This window comes from Ctenopharyngodon idella, chromosome 19, assembly GCF_019924925.1.
Source record: "Ctenopharyngodon idella isolate HZGC_01 chromosome 19, HZGC01, whole genome shotgun sequence".
NCBI classification, from domain to species: Eukaryota; Metazoa; Chordata; class Actinopteri; order Cypriniformes; family Xenocyprididae; genus Ctenopharyngodon; species Ctenopharyngodon idella.
Genome location: NC_067238.1, coordinates 25,493,934 through 25,517,648, shown reverse-complemented (window position 1 = coordinate 25,517,648; position 23,715 = coordinate 25,493,934). Strand labels below are relative to the sequence as shown.

Sequence of the window (23,715 nt, the reverse complement as noted above, 5' to 3'; positions counted from 1 at the left end):
GTACAAAACAGAGCCTCATATTCTCTCAGTCTGCAATGACACATAATGAACTGAAGACATGCTGAATGTTTTATGTTCTATCTTTCAGTCCTCAGAACTTGGCACCCGTCTCTCAGGTCTCCTGGAGCAATACCAGCACTACCAAGATGAAGTTGGTTCTTTAGACTCCTGGCTGAGCACCCAGGAGCAAAATCAGAGTGTGTTTAAACCCAGCGGAGAGCAACCAGACACCCAGACATTGCAGCACACTCTCAGTACTGTACAGGTTGGATTATTATGTTTTTTTCTGGTTGAAATATTTAAGGAAAGCTCACAATTTTAACAGATGGATAAACTAATGGAAATGATCACCTCAGCAAAATTTCGTTTTCATACCCTTAAGAAACCTCCTGATTAATCAGCTTTTTCTCTCTTTTGCTGTCTTCTCTCAGCTGTTGCAGGATGAGTTGGCAGAGCGTTCGGTACAGCTCGAGAAGGTCAAGAGAGCAGGAAAAGATCTGGTCAGCACTCAGGAGTCCCCAACTCTCAAAAATGCAGATATTAACAGTATTACAGGTAATTTCATTATCACTTCCAGCAAATAATGTACTTAAAAGAGCGTCATTTCTTAGGTTCATTCTTTCAAAAAACCGAACATACACTACAACTGAAAAGTTTAGGGTCTTTAGATTTATTTATTTATTTTTTTTTTCTTGGTAAGTCTCTTACCAAGGCTGCATTTATTTTATCAGAAATACAGTTAAAACAGTAATATTGTGGTCTCTTAAAATTCAAAATAACTGCTGTCTATTTTAATATATTTTATAAAACCCTATTGTAATTTTAATAATAATAATTATTATTATTATTATTATTATTATTATTATTATTATTATTATTCTGCCTACTAAACTATTCGACCAGACCAGACCGGGATCATAGTGAGAATCGATGCTCCCAGGGTTTCACAGAGCATTGTGGGACTTTTAGGGGGCAAACATTTCAGTTCACTGGAAGGATTTTGAGATTGAGAAAGCCCTTAAAATGGCTGACTCCCTGATTAGTGCCCTGACTGCTGAACTAAGGAGCTGATTGAAACCATATGTTTGTTTTTGTTTTTTTGTTTTTTTTTTGCAACACAGCAACACTTACTCAATCAATGGCATGTTTCATTTGTTTTTGATTGGTCAGTAAATGAAAAGTGATGTCAAGTATTTTATGAAAGTATAATTTACAGTCATTATGCCAAAATAAACCCTTTGAAGTAAGACTTGATCTGTATTTTATTTTGTGCGAATGACCTGCACACTTTACATTATTCTTTGCCTATAATTTAATCTTCTTCTTGGTTATTTCAGATGCTCTGGAAAAGCGCTTTGAAACCCTGTCTGATTCAATATCAGCGAGGGCCACAGAGCTTCAAACAGCTGTTGCTCAATCAGTCAGTGTTCAGGAGGGGCTTAAAGCACTGCTGGAGTGGTTAGATGGCCTACCTTTATCACCTGGCGCAGTCCAGCCCACTGCTCAAGCAGTTCAGGATGCCCTGACACAAAATCAGGTACTTTGTTAAATGTACCATCATAATCATCAGTATCAGAGATCTTTAAACAGGAAATGTTCTATATAAACATGGCGCTCCTCCCACACAGAAAATACGTCAGGAGCTTCTTTCGAGGCAGGGAAGCGTGGATGCCACCTTGGACTCTGTGTCCAAGCTTCTGAAGTCTGCAGATGCATCGACAGCATCTGGCCTGCAGGGGGCACTGCAGGACGTGAGTCAGCGCTACACAGCAGCCCAGGCCAAGCAAGCAAAAAGAGAGACTGAGTTGCGGGGACTTTTGCCCAAGTTGGAGAGCTTTGAGCGCCAGAGCGCAGACCTCCGCAGCTTCACGCAGAGTCGAGAAAGGGCTCTCAGCCCAGTAGGCCAACCAGACTGCAGTGTGGTTGACTACAGACAGACCATAGAGGTTAGAGAATTAGGCCACAGATTTACATACTTTTTGAAAGATTACATGTTTATTGGCCAATGTCCGAAGGTGTCATCATTTGTCTCTTTTTCATTAAAGGAGGTGAAATCAGAAATTACCCAAGAGTCAAGTCAGTTAAAATCATTTATCGAGCTTGGTTCAGACCTAAGCCAATCTGGGATCCTTGCCAATGTACAAAGCCTTCTGGACACAACCAAAGAGGTTTCTGAGGACTTTGCACACTTGGAATCTAATGTCAATCAGAGGTGAGTGGAAAGAGCTGTGAAAACATTATCTTGCACCAGTGTTGTTTTAGTATTTTTTTTAAACTGTTATAGTTTTTATTAAAGTTCCCCTGTAGTCGAGAATTTTATCCCTTAAAACGCATCTTTGATCACCAAAATGACACATTCAAACATTTTTTCCTTGAAAAATTATTTCTTCATGCCTTAAAATAGCTTGAATGTAGCTCTACACCCTTGCCTCATTTAGTATTCACGGTTTATAAATATGCAAATTACTCCAACTACACTCACTCACTCCAGCTCAGAGATCCACTCGTTGATGATCACACGTTGACGTGATTGGCTACAAGGTAGTTTGTGACATCAGAAACACCAGCAATTTCAAAGCACGTTTTTGAGACTGTCTTTGGTTCACTGCAGTTTTAAGGAGAAAATACTCAGCAATGGTGTTGACTTATGAATTTGCACGATTTGTCTTAAAGCATATTAAAAACACCACATAGACATATAAACAACATTAAAAGCTTGATTTTCACCACAGGGAGACTTTAATATTTAGAAATTAGCTTTTATTTTTATATTTTCTGTTTTCATTAGTTTAATTTTTAGTAATTTTGTTATAGGTTTTTTTTATCTGTAATATTGCTATTTAGGTTTACCTTATTTTTATTTCAGTTTTAGGTTTAGTTGAGTTTTAGTTTTTATTTTAATGCATGAACCTAAACTTATGTTAGTTAGTTTCAACATTTCTAGTTTTTGTTTAGTTTAAGTTTTTCATCTAATATTTTATTTCATTTCATCTTTATTTATTGGCAAAAATGTTTTAATAGTTTTAGTTTTAATTAACAATAATATCCCTGTTTTCCACATATAACTTTTTTTTTTTTTTTTTTTTTTTTTAATTCAGACTGAAAGTAGAATTAATGCTGTTATCAAAAATACAGGATATTGTAATATTGTCCCCCTCAATGCCTTTGGCAGTTATAGCCATTAGCACAATAGACAGTCTGTTCCAAGCTATTCTCTGTAATATTTTCATCTTGAAATGTGATGCCCTGCCAACTCTAATTGCTTTGACATTTGACATGTGACAAAAATAAGACCAATCTCATAAAGGCTGTATGGACTGAATGCTCTCCACCATAAAAAAAATAGTATCATGCTAACCCGATTTGACACTACTGTATCCGCCGTTATGGAAACCATTTGTCCACATCCCTCCTTAAGATGCCATACTGGGGCTCTAGGCACTCTAGAACTCATTAAAGAGTTGGTCATGTGTTCAATTCTAAATCCACTCCACATATTTCTAGGAATACTTGTGAGTGGGAAGTGGGATTATAGTAATATAAACTCTATGTAAATGGTAGCATGTTAGGACATGACCTTCGACTCTAACTGCTGCTAACATTGGTAGAAGGCATCCTGCCCTGGAGTGGAGTCTGGCTCTGCATAATATCCCACACAATGTCCTGATCTATCACCATGACCTAAAATAGTAGCATCTAGTGTTGCCATATTAATAGGAGGGATAGTTAGCCAAAGATGTCTGGTACGGTCTGTTTACAGGAGATTTTTCTGTTATGATGGTTTAAAAGACCAATTTCTGCTGTTAAAGGTGTATTCTGAATTGTTATTAAAAATTCTGATTTTTTCATTAAAACATTTTACTCTAAGAAAGGAATAATACATTTGAAAAATATTTTACGGGTTTTATTTTACATTGAGCAAGTCGCCTCATTGGAGCCAGCACTGTGAATGCTCACCATTAATTAAATCTAATCAAACCAATTTTTTCATAGTTCATATTCATCTAACTTCTTGTTCTTTGTCCTTCACAGATTTGATTCCATCCAGAGCTGCGTTCAGGAACTGTCAGAGTTTCGCTCTCGCTCTGGCTCCCTCCTCAGGTGGCTGCAGTCAGTACAAGAGCAACTTCCTGCCAAAGAGCCTAACCTAAGCACAGAAGGCCTGCAGAGAAGAGCACAGCAGCTTAAAGTAGGACTGTAGTTCTCTCTATTTACAGTGTTCTGACATCAGTTTCTGTTTTAGGTGAGGTGAGTTTTAATTAACATGTCTTATGAATTTGCTTATAGGATCTGCTCACAGAATGGGAGACCCAAGGAAGCCAAGTTCAGGAGTTGAACAAGACCAGTTCACAACTTGAGAACTTGATTATTAACACCACAGCCCCTAAAAACAAGGCTGGTAAGAAAAACAACATTGTGGAGGTTCAGGGCCAAAATGTAGCTGTAGCTAGTACACCCAAAATGAAAACTGTCATCATTTACTCACCTTCATGTCGTTCAAAATCAGTATGATTTTCTTTTTTCCATGGAAAACAAAATGCAGATTTATAGATCCTGGCCACAAGAATAATAGTATTAATTTCTTTTTCTTTTTTTCTTAATTATCCCAAACATTTGAATGCCAGTGTATCATGGTTTCCACAAATGTTGAGTATTAAGCAGCACGATTGTTTTCAACATTGATAATGAAAAGAAGTGTTTCTTAAGCAGCAAATCAGCCTATTAGAATGATTTCTGAGGGATCATGTGACACTGAAGACTGGAGTAATGGCTGCTGAAAATTCAATTATATTTTAAAATATATTAAAATAACTATTGTAATAATTGTAATAATATTTAACAATATTCATTTTTTTACTGTATTTTTGATCAAATAAATGCAGTCTTAGTGAGCATGAGACTTCTTTCAAAAGCAATTAAAAAAAATCATAATTATTACAAACTTTTGACCAGTAAAAGCCTTGATTTGTGTTTTTTATGGTACTTTTGCATTCTTTTTAATGAATAATAGCTCCATTCCCTATTAATTTGTTGTTGCATGAAAAAGAGCGACCAGTAGGTTATTCAAATGTTCTCCTTTTGTGCTCCATGGAAGACATAAAGTCATACTGGTTTGGAATTACATGAGGGTGAGTTTTTGCCTGAACTATCACTTTAAGCATCTACCACCTTCCAGACTACTGAGTTTGAGCATATTGTGTATACTTTGTGTATATGTGTCTCTGTGTCTAAATCCTCTGTGTTGAGTTTGTCTAGCTGCTTGTGTATGTATGTGCTGCTTCAGCATGCCTGTGAATTATTGTGGCATTGTCTGAGCGTGTGTCTGTGTGTCTTTCTCCCAGGTGTTTCCCAGCTCAATGGTGCTTCCAGCCCCAACAGTGTTAATGGCATTCACACCTGTAAAGGTGAGCTTCCTCCACAACTTTAGCCAGTGAGCTGTGCAGCATCCTCATCGCTGGAGTCTTTTTCTATTAGTCATTTACATTTTCCGTTCCACTCCCCAAGCGCGATAACTCCACATCTCTCTTCCTCACCCTTTCACTCACTCACCCCATTTTTCTTAGTATTGCTTCTTGTCCTGTTCTGTTAGTTTGCTTTCTAAGTATGTGCGGATTGGTGTCATCTGTCTTTGTGCATATGACCAATTTGTTCAACCATTTAAGCTTTCTTTCACACTGACAGTGCACATAAATCTGATACAAAGGACTATCTTTTTGCAAGTAATTTGTTTGTTTAAGACAGTGTAGTCAATATCCAGTGTATTGATTCCCATTGTAATGCATCAACAAAACTATCCACCTACTTTTATGTGAATTTTGGGAAATCGCATAAAAAGTCGCTGGATGGAAACACCAAGATGCGCATACATTCTAAAAATGTGCATAAAAAACTTATGCACTCAGTTGAGGCCGATACATTTTTTTTTTTTTTTTTTTTTCTGATAAAAAGACAAGCGCATAAACTACGTTGGAAACACATTTACTGAATAAATCTCTCGATGCACAACAAAAAACTACCCAGACTATCCAGCATACCAGTTTAATTGTACAGCATCTCAAATGTTGGTTTGATCATTCTGAAATGCCTGAGTCTGTCATCAGAATGATTTGGTTTAATTCCCTCCCAGAATTGTCTCACAAAATTGTGTTCCAAAACACCAGGCATCCAAACGCAGAAGAAAAAGCCACAGTGGCTTCCCCTATTGCAGCAACTTCCATTTTTATTACAAACATTTTGCAGCAGTTTCCCAGGAAGTGACGATTTTGTTCTCTTGAACACATATTTTATGCAATATTCCAATTTTATGCATAAGTTAAATTCACAACATTGATTTACCTAAAATGAGGTAATGAATTTGCTCCAAAGTCATGGAGCAAATTCTTAAGTCGTGGCCACACTATTTATACTGTGTGTATATAATTTTTCCCATGTCATGTGTGGGGCCCTGTATTTTGCTGTTCACAGCTAATTGGATTTTAGTCCACTAAGCCAAAAAAACAAAACAAAAAAACAATTCATTGAGATGCTTCTCCCTCAGCTTGTATATCATTGCTTGGAAAAGTACCACAAACATGATGCAGTTTTACAACTATTTGGCCTTGTCATTGGCCGGCTCTGACTGTACTTACGTCAACATTTCTTCGCTCTTACCCTCAGACTTGACGGAGATCCAGGTGGCAGTGGCAGATGTGAACTGCAAGTATGAGCAGCTGGGCAGTGACCTGAGGGAGAGGAAGGGTAGGCAAGAGGCCTCTCTTGACCTGCGGCAGAAGGCCAGGCAGGGCACTGAGGCACTCATCCAGTGGCTGGGCCCCCGTGAACAGAGCCTGGCACAAGGGCAGTCCGCCTCACCCTCACGGCCAGAGGTGGTGCGTGCTCAAGCCCAAGAGACCAAGGTAAACCCTTAAGAGAATTGAATACCTGACAGGGGTATCAAACTACAGCCCCCCACAAATTATTTATCCTTAAATCCAGCCAGCAAATATATTTTCACTTTCTTTAATTTAGTTTTGCCTTTTTATGTTATCTCATAGTTTTAAAAAAAACTTTGATTCCGTGTGAATAAATTGTGAATTAGCTGACAGACAGGTATCTGTGTCCAGGTTTTACTTTCTGAGCTTGCTGAGCATTCTGGGAAAGTGGAGGATCTCAAGAACGTTCTGAAGCAGCTAATAACAGATAATCCAGACTCTCCTGAAGCTGAGACATGGAAACGTCAGCTTGAAGACATAGGTCAGTGAAGTGTTTTAAAATGTGGTGTCCTTGCATACAGTGTTTTTAAATGCATTTCTAATGGACTTTGTCCCTATAACTAGTGACATAATAGTGCATTAATATTCCTTTGTTGGTCAAAAGGCGAGAGTTTGGTACAGAAAATGTAAGCTCCAAGAAGAGCTCTGACCTTGTCTTTTCCAGATCAAATATCCTGAACTTTTGCTTTAAAACATTTTAAAGCATTCCATTTGTTGTCAAAATGCAACCTTTTCAGGGAAATTTTTTCGTATCCATTGTGCTTCATTTAAACAGAATGCAAATCTTTTTCCGTGAGTCACTAGAAATGCATAAAAATGCTCTTTAAAAAAAAAAAAAAAAAAGGTCTGTCTGAATGAACAGGAAATCAGGGAACCAGATTGCTTTGTGTGCATTATCATAATCCTCAGTGGACCTTGCTACGTTTAGTATCTAAATAACTAATCACAATCACTCAAGTATATTTTAGATTCATGATTTCTAAATCATTAAAATTGGTCTTTGTGATATTTGTTCTAAATATTGCTCTCTCTTCTAGATTCACGGTGGACTACAGCCAATCAGACTGCAGCACAGAGGCAGACTGAATTGGAGGCGTGTGCTGATAGGCTGGGTAGTTTTGCAGCAGCAGCCAGTCAGTTAGGACCATGGCTACGAGAGAAAGAGCTGATGATGAGTGTATTAGGCCCACTGAGTATTGACCCCAACATGCTCAACACACAGAAACAACAAGTGCAGGTAAACTGGTTTTTAATGATATCTTCCTGTTTTGTCTGCTAAATAACACGCCTGAACAACAAATCTGTGAACATCACAGTACAGTGGTCTTTTCACGATATTCATTTAATACAGATTATTAAATACAGTCTAAAACATTGACGGTGTTACTTTGTAGATTTTCATAGAAAAATTCCACCTTTTAAAAGTAGTCCTAACCCTAACCCTCAAATTCATTAAAAAAAAGTCAAATCAAATATTTTGTAATCAAAACTAATCTGTCACCACAAGTCTGTTTAAATGTATTTCTTTATCCCGTCAGTTCATGCTACGTGAGTTTGAGACACGGCAACCCCAGTTTGACCAGCTGACTCAGGCGGCAGAGGGAATCCTCTCTCCGACTGGAGATGAGGGTTCTAGAGATGGACAGGACCTAGAGGAGGTGAGGCAGGAGCTGGCAGACATTTCACATCAATGGGAAGACCTCACCTCTCGTCTCACGGGCCGCTCTCAGCAGATCGACCAGGCACAGGGAACCAGCGAGCGCTACCTGGCCCTTCTCAGGGAGCTGTCTCAGAGTGTGGCCAATCTAGGTGAGAGGCTGGATGCACAGGCCTCTCTGAGCGCTCAACCCGAAGCCCTACGCCGTAGGCTTCAGGAAACGGGGGAGATCCGCTCTGAGCTGGAACAGAGACGGGGTCAACTGGCCCAGGCTGAGCAGCTGTGTGCGGAGCTCAGCACAATTGTGGCCGAACCGTATCTCCGAGATGAGTTACACAAGAGACTGGAGAGTGTGAGCGGCCCCCTCAGGAACCTAGAAGAGCGGGCTGGTGAGTAACATTCACTGTAATGCAGGTACCGTAATATACAGTACATAATGTACTGTATATAATAGTAACCATCCCTCTCACTGCTGTCTTTCAGCTGATGGCTTGTCCCAGCTGCAGGCCGCCCTGTCCAGCACTCAACAGTTCCAACAGATGTTTGACGAGCTTCGTGGCTGGTTGGATGGGCAGGCTGGGAGCCACACAGCTGGGATTTCTGAAGCCCTTCCTTGCCAACCTGACATTCTGAAGACCCTTCTCGCCCAACATGAGGATCTCCAGCGAGCCATAGCACAACAACGTGGATCCTATGAGCTCATCCAGGCTGAAGGGGCATCTCTACTGGCATCCCTCCCTGCTGGAGATGAGCGATTAGCCCTACAGACTCGATTAAACACCTTACGGCAAGACTGGGATGGCATGAACCAACAGGCCACTGAGAAACACTCTCGAATAAAAGACATGCTGTCCCGTGCTGAGCTGTACCAACAACACCGCAATGAGCTTGTACCCTGGGTTGCAGAATGTGAGGAAAGGGAGGCAGAGATCCACCCATCACTGGATCCCGCCGCCTTAGACGAGGCTTTGCAAAAGGCTAGACAGTTGAGTCTTGACTTAGATCGCCGTCGCCCCCTCGTAGAGTCTCTGAACACAGCAGCAGATCAGCTGCTGGAGCAGAGCTGCACTGGCGAAGAGGAAGTGAGGGATGAAAAGGCTCAGCTTAATCGCAGGATAGACGGCCTCTCTGAGCGACTACAGGGACGCACGGCTCAGCTAGAGGAGTTGGGAAGCAGACTGAAGGAGTTTGAAGATGGCAGACTGGCTGTGGAGAGAAGACTCGAAGCAGCCAGGCATCAGATCGAGGTTCAGGAGGCACTTGGGCCACAAGCTTGTAGCAACAAAAGCCTGGAGCGTTTGCGTAGCCAACAGGAACTGTTAAACTCTGTACAGCCACAGGTGGTATACCTGCGAAATCTGGCTCAGGGGCTGCTGCAGGATGCACCTGAGATATCTGGGGCTGGCGAAGATGGCGGCCAGAGGCTAATGCAGCAAGCTCGTGATACGGAAAAAGAGTTTGAAGAAGTTACTGAGAAGGTGAGAGAATCTGCACATGATCAGGAGCCTCTGGAATGTGTCAGGTCTCAGGCGGTAGTTGGGATGTTATATATAATCTGATCTGTCTGCTCTCATTTCGTGTTTGCTGAAATAAGATGCAGTCTTTTTCTGGCTGTTGGTCCATATTTGTCTTGTTCATTTTTAGTAGTTTGTAGTCAACATTTTAAGTATTAACATTTTTACATTTTGCATTACATTATAAATATGTATATATATATATATATATATTTATTTATTTATTTATTTATATATTAATATATATATATAAATATATACATACTTGTGTTGTAAGTTAAAGGGTTAATTCACCCAAAAATGAAAATAATGTCATTTATTACTCACCCTCACTCGTACGTTACTCACTCGTAAGACCTTCGTTCATCTTCGGAACACAAATTAAGATATTTTGATGAAATCCATTGGCTTAGTGAGGCCTGCATTAACAGCAATGGTACTTCCTCTCTCAAGATCCATAAAGATACTAAAAACATATTTAAATCAGTTCATGTGACTTCAGTGGCTCAACTTTAATATTATAAAGTGACGAAAAATACCTTTTTTTTTTTTGCCAAAAAATCAAAATAACGATTTTTTAACAATATCTATTTCAAAACACTGCTTCGTGAAGCTTCGGAGCTTTACGAATCGAATCAGTGATTTGGATCGCGTATCAAACCGCCAAACTGCTGAAATCATGTGGTTTTGGCGCTCTGAATCACTGACTCGATTCGTAAAGCTCCGAAGCTTCATGAAGCAGTGTTTTGAAATAGATATTGTTAAAAAAATCATTATTTTGTTTTTTGCCGCACAAAAAATATTCTCGTCGCTTTGTAATATTAAAGTTGAACCACTGAAGTCACATGAACTGATTTAAATATGTTTTTAGTACCGTTTATGGATCTTGAAGTACCATTGCTGTGAATGCAGGCCTCACTGAGCCATCAGATTTCATCAAAATATCTTAATTTGTGTTCCGAAGATTAACAAAGGTCTTACGGGTGTAGAATGACATGAGGGTGAGTAATAAATTAATTTTCATTTTTGGGTGAACTAACCCTTTAAGGACGTATTTCTATAAAAGAAAATATATAAAGCAGACTTTCAGAAATATCCTGTGATCAAGCTCAGACACTTAACATTTTTTATAATTTTATATACAATTATTCACATAATGGCAAGAAAATATTCAGGATAACACCTAAATCAAGTCACTTATTTATATAGTGCTTCAAAGCAACTTTACAGGGATAAAAAGGAAAATGATTCAGTGATGCAAACAGAGCAGCAGCTCTGAAAAAAAAAAAAAAAAAAATAGTGTCATTGTTCAGCTGAGGTCAGTTTAGTGTTGATTCAATTTGATTCAATAACTGTGTAAAGATCGTCAAATATGAAATGAGTTCAATTCAGCTATAAAGCAGCTCTGAAGAAAACAGTGATGTCATCGTCCACCTCAGTTGGTGAAATGATAGAAATCAAAAGCTAAAGTTACTATTGTGAAATATTGTTATTGTTTCTCATATTATGAAATATTATATTGTTACTTATATTAATATTAAAATACATAAACAATACATTTAGAAACATATGATTGTGTCATGAAACATCTACTGTGTAGTAGAAATGGCCCACAATCTCAGCTTCATTTACCTGCATGTGACCCCTTTCTTTCCCCCACAGACTGAGCAATGCTGCTCATCCTTGGAGTCCCGGTTGCAGGGCGTGGGAGAGGTCCAGTCACGTGTTCGAGATATTTTCTCCCGCCTGGCTGATTTGGACGATGAGCTGGACAGCCTTAGCCCTGTGGGACGAGATGCTGACTCCTTGGCCTCGCAGGCTGACGCTGTCAGAGGCTTCCTGAGCCGACTTGATGCCCTCCGTGCCGAGCTGGAAGGTCATGGTGGGGAATGCACAACTATGCTACGTAGAGAGGGGAGCTCTCCTGATCTTCTGGCCCTCAGGAGAGAAACCGAAGCCCTGAGCAGACAGGCAGGCAAGCTGGCAGAGCGGGGCCAGAACCGTCTGGCACTCATAGAAGCAGCAGAAGAACGTGTGAAGGAGTTCTACTCCCGACTGGCCGACCTACAGGGGTTGCTGGGACGGGCAGAGGAAGTGCTGAACACACAGGCTGTCGTGGGGACAGAAGTAGAGGTCATTAAACAGCAGCTTCAAGAATTCAAGGTAGGAAAATATTTAGCAAACTGTATATTTTTGTGTGTACTGTAGCTTTCATTTGCAATATCAGGTTCCGTTGTTTGCTAACAATGTTCTTGTGCCACCGGCGGTTCTAAGGTTTCAGTCTTAGAAGGGCTCAGCCCGCCTACCTAAACATGAGCTCATGTGGTATGGACTTGTTTTTTTTAATATCTAAACAAGGTCTAGCATAGCTCTCGTCATGCACAATGTGGTTTACTGAAGAATGCTGTGTTCCTGAATCAACCACCCTACCCCTAAATTCAGAGTAAAATGTTTTGCAGATGATGCAGGATGATGTTCTAGAACTAGCAAAGGATTTTGATCCAGGAACATGTCCTAATTGTGTAAATCACATGAAGCCAGGGCTGCACAATGTGAGGGGAAAATCTAATTTAGATTTTTTTTGATAAAAAATTTAGTTATGCTGTTAGTTATTACCAGTTATGCTGAGCTTGTTTGCAGGGATGCACAATTTAGACAATTTATTATTATACAAAATAAGAAATATTACTATTGTAATAATTCACTGTAAAATAAAAAATCAAATATTTAAGAAGAATAATAGTAATAATAATTGTATTTTACAGTAAAAAATGTAAAATTACAATACTAATATTTATGGCTATCTTAATTTCATAGTTTTCAAATGTTAAAATATCAAGCTTTTATTTTGGTGGAAAATCCCAGGAAGGGATTCTCTGCTTCTCTTTTGCTGACAGCTGCTGGTTTATAAGCACTTCTATTAATTAATTATTAATTTTGAGAAGATTGTTGACGCATGCTGCGTTCCCAAATGCATGTTATAAGCGTATCTCACTTTGCATATATTTATTTAATTAAATCACAACTTTTGCAATTTTATAAATGCCTAGTTCTGTCATGAAACTCTAGATGGCGCAGGTTGATGGGTCCTTAGCGCAAACTGATGATATTCTCAGCATTAACTATTTGGCACCAGCTGATTGGTTCATGTCTCATCTGCAGCCAATGAGCTTGCTGCTCACAACATTTAAATGGCTGTTTGGTACTCACTATAGCTGTTTGCAGCGCACTTTCAGAGTTCCTCTGAAACCCTCCACCTTCCCCAGCTCCACCTGTATAAATATGCTATGGGTAATTTTTATATATGCTATTTGTGCAGCAGCAGTATGTCTTGCGTACACAAAGCAGCGTATGTATTAGCAGTAGCAAGTTCCTGTACTTGCTCTGCAGCAGCAGCAGCAGCAATTATCAACAGCAGTAGTGTAGCAGATCTATTCTGCCAAGACCAAATACGTTAACATTGTTATATCCATTACCATGCTAAAAATCTTCAGAGTTGTCATGATAGAATTACACTTAGCCATATTGTGATTTCGGTTTTATTTTGATCAGTAATCAAGCTACATTAAGCTAATGTTTGTTGGGAGAGCTTAGAATGTACTCATAGACTAGGCCTATAATATTTGAATTACTGCAGGGTGAAAGCACTCCCCCTTGATAAATACTCGTTTCCCAATATGTTCTTGCTGTTTTCCTCCCATCATGCTCTCTGTGATGGTGGCAAGAGAATAAGGAGAGACATGTCATCTCTTACTCCTTAGAGTGGGCTGCTCGAGTTCACCTTTCCTCCTCTGTCCGTCTGATGAAATGTCTGTATCTCTCTTACTCATGCTTCTTGAGGGTGGTGAGAGAAAGCAGAGTGTGAAAGTGAAGAGGTGTAGGTGGAAGTGGGAAGGAATGGAGCTGAGGAAATGACGGATGTAGTGGGCGTCAGAGACCTCCAGGAGCAGGAGAGTGAATCAGTGCTGTAGAAAATATGCCTTGCTGAGACTGAATCATTCCTTCCTCCGCCATGTTTGATTGCTCAGCAACAACAGTATAACTAGTTTAAAAGACTGAGTGGTATTGAGGTAGTCCAGTGACCTTTAACTGAACATTTGAAGATTTTAAGTAGCAACATTTATCATCGGACTTTTTGAAGTTCTTGGAATTTGGGATAAAGGGTGAAATTTGTCATTGTGTCATTTGTGTTCTTCAGAGACTTTATAATTTCCTGTGAGGTCAGTCTTTCATTGCGAGGGTTTTTTCCATAGTACTGCATCCCTCTGTTCAGTGCCAACACTGAGAGCTCATTAATGATGTCACCACTGTGATGGACACTGAGCAAAATCTGACCTTTATTTTCTATAGCACCTTTAAATGTACATCTCAAAGTGCTTTACAGAAACAAATAAAAACAACAAAAATACACCATATAAAATAATACACATATAAATAATACACATATAAAATTAAAGTTAAAGCAACAAAATACACCATATAAAATAAGCAAAATGAAAAATTGATACAATTATTCAATTAAAAGCTACCCTACAAAAATGAATTTTAAGGTGAGATTTAAAAATGCTAAGAGATTTAGCTTGCCTTATCTCAATCGGTTAGTTTTGGAGCTAATGAAGTTTTGGAGCTAATGAAGAAAAAGCCCTATCTCCCATCAATCTCAAGTGAGTTAAAGGAACATTTAAGAGACCAGTTTTGGATGAATGAAGGTCACCCGTTGGAGTATAGAGAATTAAAAGCTCGGTCAAATATTGAGGTGCCAACCCATGTAAGGCCTTGTAAGTAAGCATCAAAATTTTAAAGTGTACCCTAAACCTAACGGGAAGCCAATGCAAGGACTCCAAAATGGGAGTAATATGATCTCTTATCCTAGTTATAGTAAGGATTCTAGCTGCCAAATTTTGCACTACTTGCAATTTTTTAAGGTAGCTTTTGACACCCCAGCCAACAAGGCATTACAATAATCAATATGGGAAAACACAAAAGTGTTAATCAGTCTCTCATTAACAGGAGTAGACAGCATTGGATGCAATCTGGCAATATTTCTAAATTTTAACAGTATTTTGGTCATGTTATGTTAGATTAGCATCAAATGTTAGATTAGCATCAAAAATTACCCCCAGATTCTTCAATTTTGTTTTAAACTCCACATTTGAACCATCAAGAGTTGACCGACCCAGCTTTACATAGTTGGTGGGGTGAACCAATGAGCATAATCTCAGTCTTTTCACAGTAAAGACATTTATAATGCTATTAAAGATTTTGGTTTAAAATAAATGCTGTTCTTTTCAACGTTCTATTCATCAAAGAATCCTGAAAAATTATTGTATCATGGTTTTCACAAAAAATATAAATCAGGGCAACACTGATAATAATAAAAATGTTTTCTTGAACACCAAATCAGAATATTATAATTATTTCAGAAGGATCATGTGACTGAAGACTTAAGTAATGATACTAAAAATTCAGCTTTGCTTCACAGGAATAAATGACATTTTAAAATCTATTCAAATAGAAAACAATTATTTTAAATTGTAATATTTCACAATATTACTGTTTTTACTCTATTATTGTCAAATAAGTGTAGCATTGGGGAAAAGACTTTTCAATTATTATTATTTTTTTTTTAAATCTTGCCGGCCACAAACTTTTGAACCATAGTGTATTTGGTCAAACGACTGGAAAATTGGATGAAAAAAATCAGCTAGTGAGACACCGGCTTTAATCAGTCAAGCAGGCACAGTTATTTATCAATACTCAAATATGAATTATGTGTACTCAAACATAGTAAATAAGCAATATATCTGTCTGTCGCTGGTTACATTTTTTATATTTAATGTAATGTCTTTGTTTTTAATTACTTCTTGGAACTTGGACTGCAACTATCCTCATTAATATGGTGTTCCTAACTGAGGAAGTCTTGAAATCCTTCAGTCTTTTCCACACGCTTTTTCCATTTTTGAGTATTCTGTTTTTCTACTACTTGTCTACCCACTTGCTTGTCTCATAGCTTTACTCCTACCTCATCTCATCATACGCAGAGCGATCTAATAAATCTCTCCATCAAATTTTTAACGATATGGTTGACTGAAAGCACGCCATCAATCATCATCTCTTTTTCTTCTTTTCTTCTTTTCTTCCTTTCTCTCTTATTCTCTCATGGGTGCTAAATGAAAGCAGGTTGTATAGCTGTGTTTAAGAGCACAGCACAGGCAGACAGACAGTGAGAGGGGCAGAAAAGGAAGAATAGAGGACTCAAGATGATGTAGCTGAATAAGAAGAGTGGGTATTGTCGATATGGTAAACAGTGACACTCAAGTGGATGTCTAATCAATACAGGTTGAAGTGGAGTTCAAAGACAGCACAGTATATAAAGTATAATGGGCTTCAAATTGTGTTGATGTTGAAAATCTTGGATACACTATTCTAACATCCAAGCTTATTTCTTACTAGATTTCTCCTTCTATCAGCAAATATCTGTTTTAAAAAATGTATTGAATTGAGTTTACTGAATAATCTTAGTTGTCTTTCTCAGTGCTTGCTCTGGCTGTGATCAGCACATATTCAGCCAGTGGTATTACAACAAAGGCAGTGGAAAATTACTGCTTCTCATAATTGTTTTGTGACCTTGAAGACCTTGAAATGGAGACAACCACATATCTCTTGAAGACAGTACAAGACACAATGTGAGATTTAACAGTAAAATAATATAAATATAAAATGTATAATGTAAAATACACTTACATCATTATACTGATATTAATGTTATGCTGCATGAATATAATTTGTAACAGGAAAAATGCACAATAGAAGCATTTTCACAAGTGGACTTTTGAACCCCACTGTATGTATTTGAAGTCTAGAGGTTATTTTTAGGAAGCTGAGGAATGAGATCTCATTCATTACAAAGAGGAAAAAGAGAAGGATGAATAAAATGTGTTCAAAAAGACATTTTTGGGATTCATCCAACTTGGCTGCAAGCGCTTGTCATTTTTCCATCCTCTCTGCCCCATTTCTCTCCTTTCGTCTACCACTTTGTAATGAAACATCGTAAGATAAATTTGAGTGCAGCCCGTTCGTCTGCCACCAGATAGTCTGCTCTCATTTTCGCCTCACTCCACACAAGCCAGACTCCATTTCAAAGACACCAAATCCAAAATGATGTCATTGCTCAAAGGGGTGGAGAGGGGAGGGTGATCCTGTGTGTGTGTCTGAGAGGTTTTTTTGTTGTGTAAGCTCCGTCGGGGCAGCTGCGGGGGGCATGGGGTATTAAGAGAAGGTGTCAGATTAGTCAGTGTCATTGTTTAGCTTTTTAACAATGAGCGTATTGAGATGTTGTGGAAATTGGTTGGAGAGAGCCAGGGCTTTTCACACTTACGACTTCAATGTGAAATGTCTAGCCAGTGTCGTCCGGTGTTTCCTGTCTGAATATGTTCTCATATTTAGCAGCAGGTTGGCGTGTGCTATAGGATGATAAGTAGACACAGAAGGTGTGTTTGTATGTTGTGGGAGTGTGCCCGCAGGTCCATGTGTGAGAATGTTTCTAATTCCAGTCCGTGTGGAGCGTCCGGCATCCCAGCTGTCTCCCCACCCTCAACCCTGCAAACACACTCACACATGTACACATAAGCAGGGTGTGGTTGCCCCTCTCCCTAAAATTCCTGTCCCTTACGTACCCTTGTGTGCTCCCATGTCGCCCTGTCCCAGAGCAGCTGAGGCTTGAGCTGGCGGGGCCGGATGAAGTGCTAAACTGGAGTGAAACGAGGGCCCCTCGTCCAACTGGGAATTCCTTCACAGGGCTGTTGGGATGAGGGAATGGCTTCTAAATCACATCAGGTTGTCCACGCTGTCCTCACCCTCGCCGCTTATATCTTCACTCCCGTTACTCTTTCCATCCCTCCATAACTTTGGCCGGTTTGTCTATTTTTATCAACCTCTTTTTACGTAGTTTGTGATCACAGCCTTTCTTCCACAAAAACAAATGCGGGGACTATGTCATGACCTGCCCTACCCCCACCCAAACCTTAGGGGTTTCCCTCTAACTCATCAATCTTATGGCCTTCCAGTCAAATGAAGCAGATTAGCACTGATTTTTCCTGGAAGAATAATTTGATCACTATTGCAATAAGGTAATGTAAAGTTCTTGCAATGAGTTTTATTAACATGGTGAATCTCATTTTTAAAAAAAAAAAAATTCTGGGTCATATTTCACCCTAAATAAAATTGAAATGATCATTTGCGTTAAAGGGTTACTCACCCTTATGTCGTTCCACACCCGTAAGACCTTTGTTCATCTTTGGAACACAAATTAAGATATTTTTGATAAAATCTGATGGCTCAGTGAGGCCTCCATTGCCAGCAAGATAATTAATACTTTCAGATGCCCAGAGAGCTACTAAAGACATATTTAAAAGGGTTCATGTGACTACAGTGGTTCAACCTTAATGTTATGAAGCAATGAGAATACTTTTTGTGCGCCAAAAAAAAACAAAATAACGACTTTATTCAACAATATCTAGTGATGGGCGATTTTAAAACACTGCTTCATGAAGCTTCAAAGCCTTACGAATCTTTTGTTTTGAATCAGTGGTTTGGAGCTTGTATCAAACTGCCAAAGTCACATGATTTCAGTAAATGAGGCTTCGTTACGTCAGAAGTGTTTCGAAATTTCAATGGTTCACCACTGGGGGGTGTGACTTTGGCAGTTTGTAATTAAATTTTAGTGTAATTATTTTTTTATTTTTTTTTAACTGTCATGACAAAATTCTTCAGAAGTGAAAAGTGATTTACAATGTGTTGAATAATGTCACAATGCAAAATATCTTAATGGTCCTTTTCCATGCGCTTTGATTATAGGGTTAGGGTACACTTTTCATAACCAGGCTAGTTAGATTAGTTAGATAACTCTGTATGTCTACCTGTGGAGCAGTCTGTGATTGTGGAGATACTGTATGTCTTTTGTAGCCTCAGACAACTTTCTGTGGTTAAGCATTTCTGTGCCATCTCTGTGATCTCTGATGTCATGCTAGTGTGATTTTCATTTTTCAATTTCCAAGAGTTTTTCTTGAACATCTTTCACCTTTAAATTTACCGTTTATGTCATTTTTCAGTTTATTTTTTGCACTAAGGGGTTGATTAAATTAGGATAACATGGTTAGACTAATCTGATGACTTAATTTCTCTAAACTGACCCTGTTCTATACATCACACACCGGCATTCGAGTGTGTGTACACATATATGTCTGTTATGTCATGCTCTCTCTAGCTGTTCCCATTGCCTGATATTGTTTCAGCTGTTGTGCATTACTGTGGCATTCCATAGAATAGCCCACTTTGCCTTCCAGTTAGTCTCAATTAGCTCACCAACAGAAATAAATAGAAACTTAATTTAAATAGGGTTACTCCACTGACATTTGGAAATAATTAGCAAGATAATAATCAATGTTTTGACTGAACAAGTCAAATGTGGGTTCTGATGCAGATTTTTTTTTTCTTTCTTTTTTTTTTTTTTTTTTTTTTTTCCTGAATAACAGTTTTAATATGAACATGTTAACTAAATGTTAAGCTGAAGGTCATTGCTTTATGTGCTAATGTGTTCATTCATACATTCAAAATCTATTTTATTGCTTTAATTTTGTGGCAAGACCAGACTCCTTTCCTTTTTCTTAGCAGAGGTGTTTGTATTCCTGTCTCAGCTCCATATGTCTTTGTGTCTGTGGTGGCGAGAGAGAACAATGCACACATTGAGTCATTCAGGTAAAGCCTGGTGGTTAATTATAAATCTACTGCTGAGATAGAGAAAATGAGAGACATGCTACCTAGTAACCAGTGTGGCAAAGGGAACGAGAGAAGAGGGGGGTAGATGAACAACCGAAACAAACAGATGAGGCTTTCAGTACCTTTTTACTTTTAGTGCAATCAGGCAGGAAGAGAGAGAGAGAGAGTAGCAAGAGTAGTGGGCAAGTGACAAAGATAAAGAAGGAAAACAATATCAACAGGTGCTCTGCTGAGGCAACAAATAGCTCTCTAAAGTCAATAATATTCCCGGGCCTCGTGCTTGTTTTGCTGAGTGACCACCAGTCTTTAAATGGGGGCCGTTTTGGTACAAGACACAAAGCACTAGTAGCGCTTTACCTATGCCAGTCAGTTCAGTTCCAACCACAGAGTGTTTAGGGGATTTTGGGGTTTGAACCCCTCCCTCTTCCTGTCTGAGTCAAGGCTGTGACTCTTTAACCAGGCGTGACTGGCCAAATGACCAGTCACTGAAAGAATGAGGAAAAGTAGAGTGGGGGATGCACCAGTCAAGCAGTCATGAATTTAATTGGTGTAAGGAAGTGCAATGAGAAGAGGAGGTTTAGACAGGTTACACAGGATAGATTTAGATTCATTGTTTTGTTTTCTTTCTTTGGTTTGTGTACAAATGTATTTGATATTACTGTTTGTCTTCCAGTTATGTCTGGGATGCACATGTGTCCGGTTTTTAATTAGCTGAGGATTACGGCTCACTGAAACCTAGTTTGATGTGGGTAGAGGGAGAGAGCACAAGCACCAGCAAAATGGACAACAAACCTCTTTTGTTTCTGTAGGGAGGTTTGTGTTGGAAGCAGCCATGACAGCTGCAACCCAACTGACACAGAGGGGGAAAGAGTTTATAAAAAAGACAGAGTATTTAGCTTGCTTAATATGCAGGCCACGGGGAGCGTGGCGATTCAGAGCAACAGTTAGATCACTGAGGACGAACAAGCCCCTCCCCCTCTTCATGTGTGAGTGCGTGCATTTTTCTGCATGCATTTGTGCTTTTTGGACGGGGTGCTATGAAGAATAGGCGGACATGCATTTTGTGTTTACTCTCTGCTGGAGCTTCTTAAAGATATAGTTCAAAATGTACTGCTATCATTTACTGACCCTCAATGAGTCTGATCCCAAACCCGTATGACTTTCTTTCTTCCCAGAACACAATAAAAAAAAATTTGAAGAATTTTCCATGCAATCACAATAAATGGGTACTAAAGCCTTTCAGCAGGGACTTGTGAGCAATATTCCAAGTCTTCTGAAGTCATATGAATGCTTTGTGTGAGCAATGCATCAAAAAAAGCCAGAGGCTGTTATTCCTTTTTTTTTTTTTTTTTGCATGTTAATGATTCATTAGACAATGTCCAACATATCAGTGAATAATGATGTATATATGCTAAGAAAGGCTCAGAATATAGCACACAAGTTGTATTGGCCTTTTTCATGATACTTTTTATGGTGCTTTTTCATCCTTTTTGAAGCTTTAAAGCTTCAGTCCCTGTTCAGTGTAATTGCATAGAAAAGAAAATTGTTCTCCTTTTATGTTGCATGGAAGACGAAAGTCATGCAGGTTTGGAATGAAGAGTGAGTAAATGATCAATTATAAACAGAGGATAGACAGAGTTGAGATCTGTGCAATAAAACAAGGAAAAATGAGATGCAAAACAAAATACACATAAAAATATTGAAAGCTCACACTCCCATTTCATGCTGGTCTAGGTTGGTGGATACTTCCAGGTAGAATGTTCATTCATTTTCATGTTATGTTATCCTGAAGCACCTCATCAGAGGCCCCAGCCCCTCCTTACGCTCTCTCCTGACAGGATTGTGTTACAGAAGAGTAGCAGACGGGAATGCACAAGTGGGGTGTGTGTGAATATGGCAGACTTTTGTATGTCCTTCTGTATTGTCTTGCTGTTACAGAAAGCCCATCTGAAAAAGGAGAGGGAGAGGTTACTGAACAGTGAGAGGGAATGTGTGCAGGGGATTTTTGCTTCCACGTATGGCAGTTTATTTAAGGGGGAAAGAAAGGCAGCCGTTATTTCTTTAATTCCCTCTTACAAGCTCCCTCCTCTTTCAGCATGACCACTCCCACTTTAGTTATCGTTTTCACTCTCACTTTTCCTGTCTGTCTGTCTATTGTGCTCTAGAGTTTGTGGTTTGCTTTAGGCATTTGCTCCTTTTGAGTGGGAGTGTTTATCCCAGCTGATTCAGGTTTAGATTACAGCAAAGTGATGAATATCACAGTTACACAATGAAAATGAGCTTTATCATTCACTCAGTCGCTTCAATGAAGCTCACTGTACACATGATAGAAGAATACTCTTAGCACGAGCATGTAGTGCCTCTTCTTCAATACATCTTCGTTTACATAGATGGTTTATATAGAGCTTAGTATGCGATAAGCTGCAACCGTTATCCAGTGATTCTGCAGAAACACGTCAGATCCCCAGATTGGTCACTCCCACTGACTCCATGGTCCCTCCTCCCACCCACTTTATCTTGGGCTCACTCCTCTAGCCTTGTCTCGCATGTTTTTTTGGAAGGGGAAACCGGCATGATTGGACCACTTCCTGTGTTTTAATACCATAGCAGGAAACAGAACAAACGGAGCTGGATTCAAACAAAAACAGAGAGAGAGAGAGAAAGAAGGGAAAGAGAGCAAGAGGGAAAAAAAATAGGCGAGAGTGTGTGTGAGAGAGAAAGGGGGAGTGAACGAGAGAGGAAAACTGGGAGATTTTTTTAGCAGCTGCAAACCATTTCAGCTGTGTAGTGGCTTTAGAACAGACAGAGAAAAGCGTGTGTGAGAAAGAAAGTCTGCACAAGAAGAAATCAGAGAAAAGAAGAGCAAGAAGCTTGCGTGGATCCTAGCTGAGCTCTTGTGTTTGGAGTACTGAAAGAAGAAAATAAGAGAATTGGGAGTGTGTCCGGGGATTGTCTGGAAATCACAGTGCCTGAAGTGCAAGGCAGCACTTGGAATGAAGCTCTGTCTGGGTCTCTGCCTTCTGGATACAGTCCCTTGACTCTCCACTCTCTCCACGGCTGTACTGGACTCACTGGATCTACATACCCTCAACCCTTCTGGACACAGACACCTTTTGGACCCTTGGATTTCCCCCGAAGCTCTGAATGAAAGGATTGCCAAAATATTTTTCATGTTTTTACTTTTAATATGAAATGAACATGTCACAATGAGTGTTGGATTTCATTGATTTCAATCCCTTGTGCTCCGTCTGCTGAAGAGGACAAGATAAAAGAGGAGGATGAGGTATTTCAGGCACAGATGGCTTCTCTTCCTGACATGCTCTATTAATGCTTCATTATAGGATTAAAAAGAGGAAGCAGAAATTGATAAAGAATACACAGCAGGAACACTGGTAGGACTGTCGGAAGAGTGAGTCTGTTATGGTTTTTATGATTGTGTCTTTAAATATCTTTAGTGTTATCAAGTAAGTTTACAACTTTTTTTGTCAAGATGCCTTGTTTTTTGAAAAACTTCCAAGGAATTATGTCTATTACGTTATGTTCTTAGAAGAAAAGGGAGATGAGAGACAAAATCTCCTGACTGGCACTTTTTGTTTTTCTTTGCCGAACTCAGTTTTATGTAACTGAGTGTGGAGATCTCACCTTAAAAGGAGCCTCATACAACTTTGGCTGCTGCTCTTGAAGATGGTGAAAGTAGCTGAAGCCCCGCGTTGATTTTTCCTGTTGTGGCAGCGGGAAGGAGAGTCAAGAGGAAGCAGCACTAAGGAAGGAAAGGATTTTGGATTTTGCTCTTGTTTTGAGGGTTTAGGACTCAGCTGTTCAGAAGGGAAACAAAGGAATATTGTCCATCAGGGATGTTATTATCCTGTTATGGATTTTGGATGTCTCAATCAGACATTTCCAGCCTTTTGTATATTTTTCTTAATATTTAATATGTTGCTACACAGATTTATCCATGCAAAAGAGACATTTCTAACGCATTTCAGCGTTGCACATGCAGATGCCGACATGTAGC

The 23,715-nt window shown here is 39.2% G+C and overlaps 1 protein-coding gene across 26 annotated transcripts in view; it reads left to right on the top strand.

Annotated features, from left to right (window-relative positions):
- Nucleotides 1-23,715, top strand: part of macf1a (microtubule actin crosslinking factor 1a) — a 182,457-nt gene that overhangs the window by 120,878 nt on the left and 37,864 nt on the right. For 25 of the 26 annotated variants that reach the window (XR_007926431.1, XR_007926430.1, XM_051872300.1 and 22 more), the window contains 14 exons: nucleotides 89-265; nucleotides 432-555; nucleotides 1,338-1,537; nucleotides 1,629-1,946; nucleotides 2,046-2,212; nucleotides 4,033-4,189; nucleotides 4,288-4,399; nucleotides 5,343-5,405; nucleotides 6,658-6,896; nucleotides 7,104-7,233; nucleotides 7,790-7,989; nucleotides 8,291-8,798; nucleotides 8,893-9,887; nucleotides 11,586-12,086. Coding sequence is in view for 24 of the 26 variants with exons in the window: in XM_051872300.1 (XP_051728260.1) it covers nucleotides 89-265; nucleotides 432-555; nucleotides 1,338-1,537; nucleotides 1,629-1,946; nucleotides 2,046-2,212; nucleotides 4,033-4,189; nucleotides 4,288-4,399; nucleotides 5,343-5,405; nucleotides 6,658-6,896; nucleotides 7,104-7,233; nucleotides 7,790-7,989; nucleotides 8,291-8,798; nucleotides 8,893-9,887; nucleotides 11,586-12,086 (3,891 nt within the window). In the remaining 2 variants the exon portion in view is untranslated. The remainder of the gene's footprint in view (nucleotides 1-88; nucleotides 266-431; nucleotides 556-1,337; nucleotides 1,538-1,628; nucleotides 1,947-2,045; nucleotides 2,213-4,032; nucleotides 4,190-4,287; nucleotides 4,400-5,342; nucleotides 5,406-6,657; nucleotides 6,897-7,103; nucleotides 7,234-7,789; nucleotides 7,990-8,290; nucleotides 8,799-8,892; nucleotides 9,888-11,585; nucleotides 12,087-23,715) is intronic. The other variant, XM_051872282.1, reaches the window with a different exon arrangement.